We start from the raw sequence: 15,694 nt of genomic DNA, 5'->3' as shown, positions 1-15,694 counted from the left end.
CCTGTAATCCCAGCTACTCAGGAGGCTGAGGCAGGAGAATCGCCTGAACCCAGGAGGCGGAGGTTGCAATGAGCCGAGATCGCGCCATTGCACTCCAGCCTGGGTAACAAGAGTGAAACTCCGTCTCAAAATAATAAAAATGAAAATAAAAGAATTAAGCTTATGGAAATAATCACAGCTGACAATAATGACTTAAATACAAGAAACTTCAATACAGTATAATACTGGAAAAATATATATCATTGTCTCCATAAAGAATTGGTTCACTTAGGCCAGGTGCAGTGGCTCATGCCTGTAAACCCTGCACTTTGGGAGGTCGAGGTGGGCAGATCACCTGAGGTCAGGAGATCAAGAGCAGCCTGGTCAACATGGCAAAACCATGTCTCTACTAAAAATACAAAAATTAGCCAGACATGGTTGTGCTTGCCTGCAATCCCAGCTACTCAGGAGGCTGAAGCAAAAGAATCCCTTGAACCCAGGAGGTGGAGATTGCAGTGAGCTGAGATCACCCCACTGCACTCCAGCCTTGGCGACAAGAGTGAAACTCCATCTCAAAAAAAAGAATTGTTTCATTTAATAATATATTAACCATGAAAGACTTAATTATTAATGATGGATGTGTATTATTAAGACTAAGAAAATGTCTTGTAACAGTGCTTAAATGAGAAAAGTGCTAAAATGATAAAACTAGAATTTTCACTTGTTTGTATATACTTCGAAACATATCAGTGTATTTACAATGGTTATCTCTAGAGGTTAAAATTACAGAATGTTTTTACATTTTTTTATAATGTGCAACATTTAATCACATCATTAGAAAAGCACAGAAAATCAAATTTTGCACGTTCTCACTTATAAGTGGGAGCCAGATCTTGGTTTCACATGGACATAAGGAAGGGAACATAAATACTGGGGACTCCAAAAGGAAGGAGGGAGGGAGAGAGGCAGGGGGACAAAGGCTGAAAAACTTCCTATTGGACACTGTTCACTATGTGGGCGACAGTGTCAAGAGAAGCCCAAATTTCAGCATCACACAATATATGCTTATAACAAACCTGCACATGCACCCACTGAATCTAAAAGTAAAATAGAAATAGAAAGAAAGAAAGAAAGAAAGAGAAAAGAATCCTAGACAAAACCATACACAGGACTTTTATCTTTTTCTTTTCTTTTTTTTTTCCAGAGGGAGTCTCGCTCTGTTGCCCAGGCTGGAGTGCAGTGGCATGATCTTGGCTCACTGCAACCTCCATCTCCCAGGTTCAAACAATTCTCCTGTCTCAACCTCCTGAGTAGCTGGAATTACAGGCACCTGCCACCACACCTGGCCTAATTTTTGTATTTTCAGTGGGGGTGGGGGTGGGGTCACCATATTGATCAGGCTGGTCTTGAACTCCTGACCTCAGGTGATCTACCTGCTTCAGACTCCCAAAGTGCTGATTACAAGCATGAGCCACTGCACCCAGCCCATGGACAGGATTTTTAGACCATACATAGTCATTTGCTGTTAAATAGTGATCCTACTGTCTGTAGGAGGTTGGGAAGTCTGAGCTCAGGAAGGAGGAACATGGCAAACTCATGCCATTTGTGGGTCTGATATTGGGGTAACACTCTACCATGCTGGCCCCTCAGTTTCCTCCCTTCCTCGGTCTGAACCAAGCTCCCCAGATCGGCATGGTGGCCCACACCTGTCATCCCAGTACTTTGGGGGGCAAAGGTGAGAGGATTGCTTGAAACCAGGAGTTCAAGACCAGCCGGGACAACAAAGTGAGATACTATCTCTATAAAAATTAATTTTAAAAAATTAGCCAGGCATGGTAGCATGTACCTGTACTCCTAGCTACTCAGGAGGCTGAGGTAGGAGGATGGCTTGAGCCCAGGAGTTGAAGACTGCAGAGAGCTATGATGGCATCGCTGTACTCCAGCCCGCATCACAGAGCAAGACCCTCTCTCTTAGAAAGAGAGAGAGAGGAGAAAGAGAAAAGGAAGGGAGGGAGGGATGGAGGGTAGGTGGGAGGGAGGTAGGAAAAGAAAAAAGAAAAAAGAAAGAGGGAGAGCGGAAGGAAGGAAGGAAGGAAGGGAGGAGGGAGGGGGAAGGGGAAGGGAGGAAGAAAGAGAGAGAAAGAAAGAAAGAAAGAAAGAAAGGAGAGAGAAAAAGAGAAAGAAGAGAAGAGAAAAGACCAGACTCCTTAACAAAACCTTATGTGGTGTGTCTGCAACCAATTCTCCAGCCTTTCCTCCCCAGCCAAGCAGGCTTTTATTAATTCATTGAACAGAGGCCTCTTGGCCCCACCTCCTTCCCTGGTTGGCATTTCAGTTCCCAGGTCCTGGAATGCACTTTCCCATCTTCCCAAGCCCTTCACTGACACTGAATCCTTCAAAATTCAACTAGGTGGTTGGTTACCCCTCCAGGGAAGCCATCACATTTTCCTGCTGTAACTGTCATAGCTCCTTCTAAGTGTCCTTTCTAACATATTTCTGTTCCAATCATGTGCCTGTGTGATTATTTCATTAGCATCCATTTCCACATCTAGACCATAAGCTCCTGGAGAGCAGCCCCAGAATCTGGGTTTGTACTCCTCACTCAACAGGCATTCCATGCATTCCTAGTCTGGTCTCTGGACATTCAATAAATATTCGTTGAACGAATGTTTCCCCATCTGTGAAATAAGAAGAGCTCACCTAGATTTCAAGCCATAATATTTAAAGCCTGGATTCTGGGATCCTCCACTCCTCCCTCCAAAGCTGGTTACCCAAAAAATCCCAGGAAATTCCAGATTGTATCTCCCTCATTAACATATTACAAACCTGATTATCTTTCAATTCCCTGAGGCTTACTGGGAGCTCCCAGGCCCTGGGGATTTGACAGCAGGAGAGAGATGGAAATCCTGATGAGTCACTGAGGCTAATTACTAATTTGGGAGTTTTTTCAAACTACTGCAGCCTTTCCCATTGCTGTGGTAACTGGATGGGAATTCATCTAGCAAGAGAAAACGTATGTAAAGATTACCTCCCTCCCTCCTCCAGGTTTCTGCTGGTGAGAAGATGTAACGATAGAATAACGAACATTTCCCATGGGGCTGGTACTGTGTTCTACATAGAACTCATTTAATACAACAACCCTGTAACAAAAGAGATACCATTATGGTTCTATGTTAAAGTTACGGCACAGAGAGATTTAGTAACTTGCTCAAGGTCACAAAACTCCAGAGACCCTGCTCTTAACCACTGTAATATACTATCTATGTTTTTTAACAAGCAAATGTCACCGAAAAGAGACATTTAGTGACAACCATTTGACCCACTGACTGCTGCAGAACAGTGCTTCACTAATGGAGGCAAGAGAGAAGGTGGTGGGGGTTGGCATCTCACGGGTCACATGGCAAACACTGCTTTCTCAGGCTGAAACTCAAGAGCGGTGATGCTTGTGGAATGAACACTGACAGGTTCCCCCCTCCCCCAAGAACAACAATCACTGGTCTGTAGGGAGCTTCAGCTCTCTTCCCAGAGCTGTGGGTTTCTTTCTTCCTTTTTCTTTTTTTTTCTTTTTTAAAGCAGGAAGCAAGCCATGTGCATCAATTATCAGGAACCCTTTAATCCAACTGGGACCCCAAACAAACACCCTGCTTTAACCGGGTGAAGTGATACAAACAATTTACGAAGCCTCATGACCCTGCAGCATCCCAAGTAAGTAGACCGTGATCTTGCGGACAATAAAATGCAAGCCCGTGCTAATGCATTGTAGGGGAGTGTATGTGCCTTACACAGAAGGATGCTAGCTCCAAAACAGCACACTCACTGCCTTTGCTGGGCACTCGGCATGGTACCTGGCCTGCAGGTTCTCAGATTCCATTGGGTTTAGAATAAAATCCAAACTCTTTACCGTTGCCTGCTAGGTCTTACATGATCTGGCGACCCTCAACCGCCTCCTAAGCTCCAACGACACTGGTTTTCTTTCCGCGTCTCCCGTACTCAGCTCCTTCGGGTCTGTGGCAATTGTACTTGCTGTGCCTCCTGCCTGGCTCAGTCCTAGATCTTGCACTGAATGCATCCTTCTCATCACTCGGCTCTCAGTGCAAGCATCTCCTCCTGCCTCTGAGGCCTTGGCCTTCAATGTCCCATTCCCTACCCCACATCATTCCAGACTGGAAGCTCTAGAGCCGGCGTTACAACACTGTCTGGCCCGTGAGCCTTCAACACTTCGACAAATGCTTGTTGAATGCAAAAACGCTGATCCCACTTCAGTCTGCCAGCCCACCCCACTCCCTCTCGAAACACCTAGGGGGATTCATTTCTAAAGAGAACAGAAGCAAGCGACAGCGTAACGCACCCACGCGAAACAAAGCCGGTAATCCGGGGCTGAACAGGTCAATGGCATCTAAAGAAGGCCCCGAGAAAACCCTTTCCGGATGGTGCACACACTTTTCAAGGGGCGAAACCAGGGGGCCAGACGGCCGGCGGCGCAGCGCTGCCTACCTTGAACTCCGCAGAAAGTTGGGGTGTGTATTCGCGAGTCCAGAGCGCGCGCACCAGCGCCGCCAGCTGCTCGGTGACCTCGGCGCGGCCCGGCGCCGCCCGGTAGCGCCCCAGCGCCAGGAACTCGGCCAGCAGGTCGGTGTTGCTGAGGCACTGCACCACGGCGTTCATGAAACAGGTGTTGCCGTGGTTCTTCAAGCCCTGGGCGCCCGGCGGCCGCGCCCCATCGCCGGCAGGGAGCTGCAGCTGGGGGTGCGGTCCGGGCGGGCGCTCCTCCCCGGGGCTCCCGGGGGCCGCTGGAGCCGGGCCCGCGGCGCAGGCGAAGCCCCCCTCACCGTCGCCGTCGCAGGGTCCCGGCTGGGGCCGGGGCGGCGAGTCCCCGGGGCGGGAGCGGCTGCCCAGCGCCAGCAGGAAGCGGCTGAACAGGCGGCGCAGGGAGCGGCGGCGGCGGGGCCGGGGCGCGGGCGATCCCCCTCCTGCCGCGTCCTCCGGGCCCGGGTCCATGGCTGCCGCCGGCGCAGCTCCAGATGCGGAGCCCCCGGGCCCGAGGCGGACGAGCGGCCAGCAGGCCCTACGGCTTCGCTAGGCGCCCGGCGCCGGCTACCTGCGGACCAGGTGTGCGGGGACGGGGCGGAGGCGGAGCCAAGGGCGGGGCAGTCCCGCCCCGCGCGGGAATCCGGCCGCACGACCGGCCCCCTGCAGGGCCGCGCCGGGCCACCCCTACCCCTGCCTGGTGCCGCCCCCCGCGGCGCTGACTGGGAGTCGTCGCGGTCGGGTTCCCCACCCTTCCTTACCTCGTAAACCGACAGCCCGGGGTTTCGCCTCTGCTGCTGTTCCTCCGGCAGCCTTCAAGCAGTGGAAACGATGGAGGAATGGGCATTCCGAAGGCGCCTGGTAAATCGCAAAGGCCTGGCTACTGCTGAAAGGACAGGGCAAGGCAGGCATCCCCAGAGCACGGCCTCGGGCGTGGGGAGAGGCGCGCGCTGGGTGCCGTGTGGGGGCGGGGAGCGCTTGTATGCACCGCTTGTTCCTCCGCAGGCTCGGGTGTGTGCGGACAGGTGTCGCCACCTCCTTCCAGACAGTCTGCCCCTTGGGGGAGGCAGAGCCTCTGCCTGCACCCGCCCACCCGGGACCTGAACTGGGAGCCACGTGTTGCCCTGTGGGGGAAAAAAAACCACCCGAGTGGTTGTGGTTTGCTTTTTTACACTACAGATTGGGTTAGAATGGTTTTCCAAAAGCTTGCGAGCCTTGATCATCCTTGCTTTAATCGGCAAAGAAGTGGGCTCAAAGAGGTTATCGCAACAGAGAGGGGCGCCCGACCCGTAAGCAGAAAAACCGGAACTCGACCTGGATCTCTGGACTGCCAACTTGAGGCCCTTTCCAGCCTCAGTATTTGCTTACCAGGAAGTTTTCAGGCTCTCAGGTGCGCCCCCTACGCGGTTTCTGTTTCACTCCTTAACGCAAAATCCTCGCTGAATGATTGCCCAATCAGAATTAGTGTGGCCTTGCCACGCCCTTGATTCCCTGGGTAACCCTGGGAGCCCCCCCCCCCACATTATCCCATGCAACTGTCAGGTTTATAATTAATCAGACAAGGTCTTGCAAAATGAGTTTCTCGTCCATTTCTAGCTCAAAAAGAGATCAGCACCATGTGAGATGCAGCATTCTAACAACGCCCTGAAATGTTACTTGTTAATAAGTGATCATCATTTATTAAATATTCTTGATCCCGGCCGGGTGAGGTGGCTCACAGCTGTAATCTCAGCACTTTGGGAGCCTTAGGAGGCTGGATCACCTGAGGTCAGGAGTTCGAGACCAGCCTGGACAACATGGTGAAACCTCATCTCTGCTAAAGATACAAAATTAGCCAGGCATGGTGGTGCATGCCTGTAAAGCCAGCTACTCAGGAGGCTGGGGCAGGAGAATCACTTGGATCACTTGATTCAGTGAGCCGAGATTGCGCCATTGCACTCCAGCCTGAGTGACAAGAGCTAAACTTCGTCTCAAAAAAATTAAAAAAATTCTTGATCTTTCAAACTGGGTTTCAGCAGTTACCTCTTGCAAACAAACAAACAAACAAACAAACAAACAAAAACCATTACTTAAAGGACAAATAACATGCAGCAGTTACTTCATGCAAAAGAGCAGCATTACTTAAAGGATAAATAAAATCTCAGACTGTACTGTGAATTGGAGACTTGTATTCTGGAAAATGCCATTATTTACCCCTCTCTGGAAGAAGATACCCAGTTGGGTGATTAACACACAGGTCCATTTCATCACCCTTCTGGTGGAAAGCACAGAAGAAAGATATAATGGCCAACTCCAAGAGAGCATCTCGTAAAATTTCATCTTTCTTTGGTAATTGCCCTGAGTTCTCCAACACCACACATTTTCTTTGAGAAAGCATACATATTTCACTCTCTGTCAGGAATTCTGCTGATGCTTTAGTACATTAGACACTTAATTCTCACAATAAGCTTTAAAGCAGGAGTTTATGCTTGCTTGACAAAAGAGAAAATTGTGGCTCAGAGAATTTTTTTTTTTTTTAAGATGGAGTCTTGCTCTGTTGCCAGGCTGGTTCGATCTCAGCTCACTGCAACCTCGGCCTCCCAGGTTCAAGCAATTCAGTCTCCCAAGTATCTGGGATTACAGGCAGCCACCACCACGCCTGGCTAATTTTTTTTGTATTTTAGTAGAGACGGGGTTTCACCATGTTAGCCAGGATGGTCTCGATCTCCTGACCTCGTGATTCACCTGCCTGGGCCTCCTAAAGTGCTGGGATTACAGGCATGAGCCATTGTGCCTGACCAGCTCAGAGAATTTTTTAAAAGCCTACCCAAGATCTGGACATAGGTCTGAGTCTAGTCCCATACAGCTTGACCAATGAAGTGACTATTAAGAAGGAAATTCACTTCACCTTATTTTTAGAGGATAATAGCAATGCTGTCTGTGCACAGATCATGAGGAAGGTCTGTGGGTTTTGCAGAGTCACAGAAAACAGATGATAACAGAAAACCAACAACCGAAAATTTATTCAAAATGTAAAAAGTTCTAATTAGAGTCTGCACAAGTTATTCCTGAACATATTTCAATTTTAATGTACAATTTAAGAATATAAGATGCATTCTATAAGGAAAAAGAAAAAGAAAAAAATATGACTCAAGAACAAAAACAGAGAAGTGAGAAATCAAGACTAGTGTTGGAGTTATCTAAACTCGGTCTTCAAAAGGATTGTGTGCAATGCCAAGGCTGAGAGTCACCTCACCAGCTTCAGGAGGTGTACGGGTACTTCCATCGCAAAATGGCTCCGTCGGCACTTACACTAACAATATATTGATTTCCTGGACTTATTCGGATGCGTGTGATGTTGCCGCTGTGCCCCACCCCGACGTGAGTCACTTCACCCTCATTATAATCCCAAACTTTGACCAGATGGTCATTTCCACCTGAAAAAGATAAACACTTACATGACATTGCTGCAATAGAAGAGAGAGAAACAGCCCTTATTTCAAATAATTGGATCATTTTCAACACAGTCCTCATGTACCTATCTTTATAATAGCACTTTTTTTTTTTTTTTTTTTTTTGAGATAGTTTCACTCTTGTTGCCCAGGCTGGAGTGCAGTGGCACCATCTCAGCTCACTACAGCCTCTGCCTCCCGGGCTCAAGTGATTCTCTTGCCTCAGCCTCCCGAGTAGCTGGGATTATGGGCAAGCACCACCACGCCAGGCTAATTTTTGTATTTTTAGTAGAGACGGGGTTTCTCCATGTTGGTCAGGTTGGTCTCAATCTCCCAACCTCCGATGATCCGTCCATCTTGGCCTCCCAAAAAGCTGGGATTACAGGCATGAGCCACTGCACCCGGCCTATAATAACACTTTTACTTGATTATAAAAATCTATCTGTTGCAGTAAATTTGAAGGAGAGGGGGAAATACAAAGAGGTAAAATCACTTTTCATCCCACTATCCAGAAATACCCACTAGTAATATATTGGCTTAGTTCCTTCCAGACTTTTCTCTGTAAGTATACTGGTATACATATACATTGTATATATAATTGGGATCACACTGTGTCTAGTTTGATATCTTGTTTTATAGTCAATGTTTTGGTGAAACTTGATTCATTTCGTGCATTTGTTTATTTATTTATTTATTTATTTATTTTTGAGATGCAGTCTCTGTTGCCCAGGCTGGAGTGCAGTGGCACGATCTCAGCTCACTGCAGCCTCTGCCTCCTGGGCTCAAGCAATTCTCCCACCTCAGCCTCCCAAGTAGCTGGGATTATAGGCATGTACCACCACACCCAGCTAATTTTTGTATTTTTAGTAGAGACAGGGTTTCACCTTGTTGTCCAGGCTGGTTTCAAACTCCTGACCCCACGCGACCCACCTGCGTTAGCCTCCCAAAGTGCTGGGATTACAGGCGTGAGCCACTGTGCCTGGCTGCATTTATTTGTTAATATCCAGGTGAATCAAAGAGCTTGGCAGAAGATGATAATGATATTCCAATCGGCATGTTGTGTAGTAAATGCCCCCTTTGAAATCTAATTCTTTTTCTTTTTTTTTTTTTTTTTTTTTTTTTTTTTTTTTTTGGTGGGAAGGGCATCACATCATGCAGTAACAAAGTGGAATTAAAAGACTGGCATTTAAGACTTCAGAAGGATGCTGGACAGCCCAGGCCATTCAAAGTCCCCATTTCGGCGAGGTGCAGTGGTTCATGCTTGTAATCCCAACACTTTGGGAGGCCAAGATGGGCAGATCACCTGAGGTCAGGAGTTTGAGACCAACCTTGCCAACATGGAGAAACCGCTTCTCCACTAAAAATGCAAAAATTAGCGTGGTGAGGTGGCGGGTGCCTGTAATCCCAGCTACCCAGGAGGCTGAGGCAGGAGAATCACAGGAACCCAGAGCCATAGGATTTAGTGAGCTGAGATCTCGCCACTGCACTGCAGTCTGGGTGACAGAGCAAGACTCTGTCTTAAAAACAAACAAACAAACATAAAGCCCCCATTTCTATTATCAATGCCCAACCACAAAAAGCAAGCCTTTATTTGTGCCCCTAAGGCTCTTGTGCAAATGTTTCCTCTCACTGAAATGTGACTTCTGGATTTTTCTTTGTCAGCCACACTGGCTGCAGTGTTGCTTGGAGTCTGAATCTAACCGGGTTGCCTTGAGACCCTTATGTGGTCTTTTCCAGTTGCCTCCAGCCTGGGAGTTCCTTCCCTGTCCTCATCTAAATAAACCAGGCTTGGCTTTTTCCCATCTCAGGACTAACCTGTGACAAAATGCGTTCCTTCCTGTGTGATATCCATGCCATTTATGGACCCGGACAGGGAGCCTTCCAATTCTCTGATTACTGACCCATCAAATACTTCCCAGTAAGCAATCTGGAATTCAGGAAAGAAGCATTAGGCAGGATTCAGCTCAGGAGAATCATCCATGCACATGCTAACAAAAGCTGGTTCTACTTTATATAGAAGGTAGCAAAAATACACCACGGGATGATACTGGCTGAAATTATAAATAGGCTACAGCAGGGGGTGGCAAAACCATTTTAATATTTTTAGTATTGGTTTTAAATTTGCATTCTATTTAAAGAGATGTTGATGTGCTGATAAACCTGGATTATGACAGCAAGGGCTTTTGATAAGACTAAGCAGATTGAGCCTGAAGCAAGCTGTAAAAGAAAGAACAGCCTCTGCATCCACAGCTAAGCTTCAGACCTGGAGGGAGGAAAAGCATTTTCTTCCTCCCCACTAGCAAATGAGCACTCCCCACTCCCCAGAGTTCTAGAGACTGGGCCTTACAGGCACCCTCCTGCTGTGATTGCACCCTCCCTCTTCCTCGGCCGGCCGTCCTTATTCCCCACTTTCCCTTCTGCCCCAAAGCTCTGGAATACTCCACAGGGAGGAGTTTAAAGAGGAACTGGCAACCTCGGTCCCGGTCCCGGGGAGCAGAACTACCTTAGGGTGGAGAGACGGGTGACTAAGGGAGGAGATTTTTTTTTCCTGAATATACTGCCTTTGTATCTTGAACTTTGTGAATGCACAAATCTATTCAAAATTTAAATTTTCTTCTAAGGAAAGAATGCTTCTATTTACAATAGAAAAGGCATGGAATCAACCCAAATGCCCATCAATAGTAGACTGCGTAAAGAAAATGTGCAGTAATGAAAATGTGCAGTGGCTCACGCCTGTAATCCCAGCACTTTGGAAAACTGAGTTGGGCTGATTGCTTGAGGTCAGGAATTTGAGACCAGCCTGGGCAATAAGGTGAAACCCCAGCAGCACTAAAAATGCAAATACTAGCTGGACTTGGTGGCACACACCTGTAGTCCCAGCTAATTGGGGGCCTGAGGCATGAGAATCACTTGTACCCAGGAGGTGGAGGTTATAGGAGGTTGCAGTGAGCCAAGATTGCGCCACTGCACTCCAGCCTGGGCAACAAAGTGAGACTCTTGTCTCCAAAAAAAAGAGAATAAGCTCAAGAAAATGTGGTACATATATACCATGGAATACTATGCAGCCATAAAAAGGAACCAGATCATGACCTCTGCGGACACGGGTGGAGCTGGAAGCCATTATCCTCAGCAAACTAACACAGCAACAGAAAACCAAACACCACATGTTCTCACTAACAAGTGGAAGCTGAACAATGAAAACACATGGACACACGGTGAAACAATACACTCTGGGTACCTGTAGGAGGGTGATGGGTGGGGGGAGGAAGAGCATCAGGAAGAATAGCTAATGAACGCAGGGCTTAATACCCAGGTGATGGGATGATGGGTGGATGTGCAGCAAACTACCATAGCATAAGTTTACCTGTGTAACAAAACTGCACATCTTGCACATCCCCTGAACTTAAAGATAAAAAGCCAGGCGTGGTGGCTCATGCCTGTAATCCCAGCACTTTGGGAGGCTGAGGTAGGTGGATCACGAGGTCAACAGATCAAGACCATCCTGGCCAACATAGTGAAACCCCGTCTCTACTAAAATACAAAAATTAGCTGGGTGTGGTAGTGTACACCTGTAGTCCTAGCTACCAGGAGGCTGAGGCAGGAGAATTGCTTGAAGCTGGGAGGCAGAGGTTTAAGTGAGCCGAGATCATGCCACTGCACTCCAGCCTGGTACCTGGTGAAAGAGTGAGACTCTGTCTCTGAATAAATAAATAAGTAAAATCCAGGGCATGGTGACTTACAGCTATAGTTCAAGCCCTTTGGGAGGCTGAAGCAGGTAGATCATAAGGTCAGGAGTTTAAGACCAGACCAGTCTGGCCAAGATGGTGAAACCCCATCTCGACTAAAAATACAAAAATTAGTTGGGCATGGTGGCGGGCACCTGTAATCCCAGCTACTCGGGAGGCTGAGGCAGAGAATTGCTTGAACCCAGGAGGCGGAGGTGCAGCCAGCTGAGATCACACCACTGCACTCCAGCCTGGGCCACAGAGCGAGACTCTGTCCCAAAAAAAAAAAAAAAAAAAAAAAAAGAAAGAAAAAGACAAACAAAAAGAGTGCTTGACCAGACCAGGAATCAGGAGTGCAAACTTGGCGTGCATTTCATTTATTTCTCTTTGTTTCTTGTCAGAAATTTGCTGTGTTCTAATCACTATCCCAAGAATCTGTATTCCTCTGAATCTAGCTAGACATTGTGCATACTATTTAGTTTTTTTCTTTTGCTTTGTAATGTCAGTTGATGCTTGATCATGTTAACAAAAAAATTCTGATTTCCTAGTGAATGCCTAAAGAGATATAAAACCATGCCAGATCCCATGTTTCTCAGGAATGACACCCACAGAAGTGGTTAGAACTTCACTGCCTGCATTCCCAGGCAAAGAAGCCAAATTGACACTCTCCTGGGCAGCCCTAGTAGGGCTCCATCTTACCCGAGCGTCCTCTGCCAGGGATGCCCTTCCTTGAGGTCTACGCCTCGGCTGGATCCTTCTGTCCTTTAGGCCTCAGCTCAGATGCCACTCCTTAAGGAGACCTTCACCCACTACACTAGTTGAAGGAGCTTCTCCCCGCCCGCATCATATCACCTGTTCTATCTCGTTTCTCAGTCTCTCACCATCTCATGTCTTGTTCACTTATTACTCGTTGTCCATTCACGGATTGGCTCGTGTATGTATCAGCCAACTCCAGCCCCTCCTACCCAAAATAAATTAGGAAAGTGAGGTTTGTGAGAGCAGGGACCCTTTACGCTGGGAAATCTATACCATGTGTAGTTGTTGTTGTTGTTATTGTTGCTGTTGTTGTTTGATTGTTAGGCAGGGTTTCACTCTGTCACCTGGAGTGCAGTGGTGCAATCTTGGCTCACTGCAACCTTCGCTTCCTATATTCAAATGATTCTCATGCCTCAGCCTCCCAAGTAGCTGTGATTAAAGGTGCCCACCACCACCCGACTAATTTTTGTATTTTTTGTAGAGATGGGGGTTTCACCATGTTGGCTAACCTGGTCTTGAACTCCTGGCCTCAGCCTCACAAAGTGCTGGAATTACAGGCATGAGCCACTGCATTCAGCTCCGTGTGTAGATTTTTAATGTGTTGATGAAGGACAGTGATGAGCAATGAGGAGCTCTATTGCCTTTCTGTTTGAATTTAGTCAAAGTGAGAACAGGTTTGGCCACAGCAATTCTACTCCAGCCTCAGAAATTCCCTAATAATAAAAACCAATCTGCTGAATACCTACTATGTGCCAGGACTCCTGCTATAAGCACCATGGGCGAGCATGACTTTAATCCTCACTCTATGAGGTCGGTGGTACCATTTCCACTTAACAGACAGGGGATTGAAGACACTAGAAGGTGATATGGCCTTTCCAAGTTGACATGGCTGATGGATGACAGACCGCCATTTGAACCAAGGTGATTGACTCCAGAGCCTGCCCCCTCTGCCACAACGCCTCACTGCTTATCTCTTGCACTGGGAAGATCTCAGCTCTCGCTGGGAGGACTCACCTTTCTGTCTGTCCCACTGGTGATGATCTGGAACTCCTCAGGGTGATAGCACACACACTGGAATAAGGTGTTGGCTAGGATCATCTGATTCCTCCTAAGCCGCCTGGGAAGTAGATGCAAAAGCTGTGAAAGTCAACTTTCTCTTCCCTAAAACATTTATTTACTATTCAAGCTGGATTTGGTACAAGCTGGGATTTGGGTTGGTTTCTCTCTATGCCAAACACTTCATACTGCTCAACACAGTGACGTTTGTATTTCTTCAAAACAGACTTCGGGTTGCCCTGTGCTCTCTACTTCTGTGTACTTCCGTTGGCCTATCAGCGACCACCAGAGGACAATGGGAAGGGCCCTGTGCTAAAGACAGGGCACAAAACTCAATGGGACCCCTTAAGTTGCAGCAAAAAAGAAACAGAAGAGGCTGAACTCAGAGCCAACCTGCTGCCTCCCACACAATGTAATTGATTCTTGAGGCCGCCATTTGGAAGTGGAGCTCCCTACAGTCTGAGCAGCAGAATGTGGGGAAGGGCATTTTATTTTATTTATGTTTTAACCATCAATGTATCTTTAATTCGCAAATAAAAGCGGTAGCAAAATGCCATCTACACGTTTGTATACAGGTTCAGATGTACCATATCATGCACAACCCTCAGAAAACATGAGCCTGTCACATGGGGATTTTGCAAAAGCTGGCAGGCTCAACCCTTGTCTGCATATGGTAAGAAGTGCCTCCCAAGGCCCCCCCACCCTGTCCAGGCTGCCCCCAAGAGGGAGCTGGCCTCCCACAGCTGAAAAGAGCCCACCTTCGGAAGGGTATTTTAAAAATTGGTACTGGCCGGGCATGATGGTTTACGCCTGTAATCCCAGCACTTTGGGAGGCCGAGTCAGGTGGATCTCGAGGTCAGGAGTTTGAGACCAGCTTGATCAACATGGTGAAACCCTGTCTCTACTAAAAAAAAATACAAAAAAATTAGCCGGGTGTGGTGGTGCATGCCTGTAGTCCCAGCTACTCAGGAGGTTGAAGCAGGAGAATCGCTTGAACACGGGATGCAGAGGTTGTAGTGAGCCGAGATCGTGCCATTGCACTCCAGCCTGGGCGACAGAGCAAGACTCTGTCTCAAAGGGAAAGAAAAATGGTCTTAAGGACCGGGTATAGTGGCTCACGCCTGTAATCCTAGCACTTTAAGAGGCCAAAGCAGACAGATGACTTGAGGTCAGGAGTTTGAGACCAGCCTGAGTAACATGGTGAAACCCCATCTCTATGAAAAATACAAAAAGTTAGCCAGGCATGGGAACCTTGTAATCCCAGCTACTCGGGAGGCTGACACAGGAGAATCGCTTGAACCCAGGAGGCAGAGCCTGCAGTGAGCCAAGATCGTGCCAGTGTACCACGCCGACCAACGCTGTGTTTTAAGCCAGCATTTCAGTTGATTTTTCTGTGCATAATAGAACCCCTGCCTTAGATACTGTACCAGGAAACATGTAAATATCGCTTCTCCTTCCATAGACAGTGTGGTGGGTGGCCATCTCACAGGCCAGGCTTTCCTGGCTAAAAAATGCACCTTCTGCACAGTTTCTTCTCATTACGGCAGTTTTCAAACGTGGTATCTGAGCTGAGCATTTTTAAAAGATTTTGGCACCAGAATTCCTGCTACACAACAGAACAGCTTTAAGGATTTGAGGCAGTCACAAACCATCCATAGAAATAAGTTCAGACATGTCCTTCTGGTTCTGTATTTTCCCAGTAGGAAGGTCAGTACAGGCTAACACTTTCTACAAGTGTGGTCCTTGAACCAGCACTCCCAGCTGGGAGCTTCTTAGAAATGCAGAATCTCAGGTACCATGCTACATTTATGGAATCAAAATCTACGTTTTTAACAAAATCCCTAAGAGACACACAGGGCTAGAAGACAAAAGCTTGCTTTGTGTTTCATTGTTTTTTGTTGTTGTTTTGTTTATTTGGTTTTGTTTTTGAGACAGAGTTTCACTCTGTCACCAGGCTGGAGTGCGGTGGCGTGATCTCGGTTCACTGCAACCTCCGCCTCCCAGGTTCAAGCAATTCTCCTGTCTCAGTCTCCCGAGTAGCTGGGATTACAGGCACGCACCATCACGCCCAGCTAATTTTTGTATTTTTAGTAGAGATGGGGGTTCATCATGTTGGTCAGGCTGGTCTCAAACTCCTGACCTTGTAATCCACCCACCTCGGCTTCCTAAAGTGCCAGGATTACAGGTGTGAGCTACAGCACCCACCCTGCTTTGTGTTTT

At 47.6% G+C, this 15,694-nt stretch overlaps 2 protein-coding genes across 3 annotated transcripts in view; both read right to left on the bottom strand.

Annotated features, from left to right (window-relative positions):
- Window positions 1–5,881, bottom strand: part of USP43 (ubiquitin specific peptidase 43) — an 87,775-nt gene extending 81,894 nt beyond the window's left edge. For both annotated transcript variants that reach the window (XM_039476092.2, XM_039476093.2), the window contains exon 1: window positions 4,474–5,881. In XM_039476092.2, the coding sequence (XP_039332026.1) occupies window positions 4,474–4,977 (504 nt within the window). In that variant the 5' untranslated portion in view covers window positions 4,978–5,881. The remainder of the gene's footprint in view (window positions 1–4,473) is intronic.
- A 1,610-nt stretch (window positions 5,882–7,491) lies between these two features.
- Window positions 7,492–15,694, bottom strand: part of CFAP52 (cilia and flagella associated protein 52) — a 66,236-nt gene continuing 58,033 nt past the window's right edge. The window contains exons 12-14 of the mRNA XM_003929234.2: window positions 13,433–13,535; window positions 9,753–9,864; window positions 7,492–7,922 (exon numbers count right to left, since the gene is read on the bottom strand). Coding sequence (XP_003929283.1) covers window positions 7,747–7,922; window positions 9,753–9,864; window positions 13,433–13,535 — 391 coding nt within the window. The 3' untranslated portion in view covers window positions 7,492–7,746. The remainder of the gene's footprint in view (window positions 7,923–9,752; window positions 9,865–13,432; window positions 13,536–15,694) is intronic.

This window comes from Saimiri boliviensis, chromosome 17 (assembly GCF_048565385.1).
Source record: "Saimiri boliviensis isolate mSaiBol1 chromosome 17, mSaiBol1.pri, whole genome shotgun sequence".
In the NCBI taxonomy this organism is placed as follows: Eukaryota; Metazoa; Chordata; class Mammalia; order Primates; family Cebidae; genus Saimiri; species Saimiri boliviensis.
The sequence above is the reverse complement of the archived record's forward strand: the minus strand, read 5'-3'. Positions and strand labels throughout refer to the sequence as shown.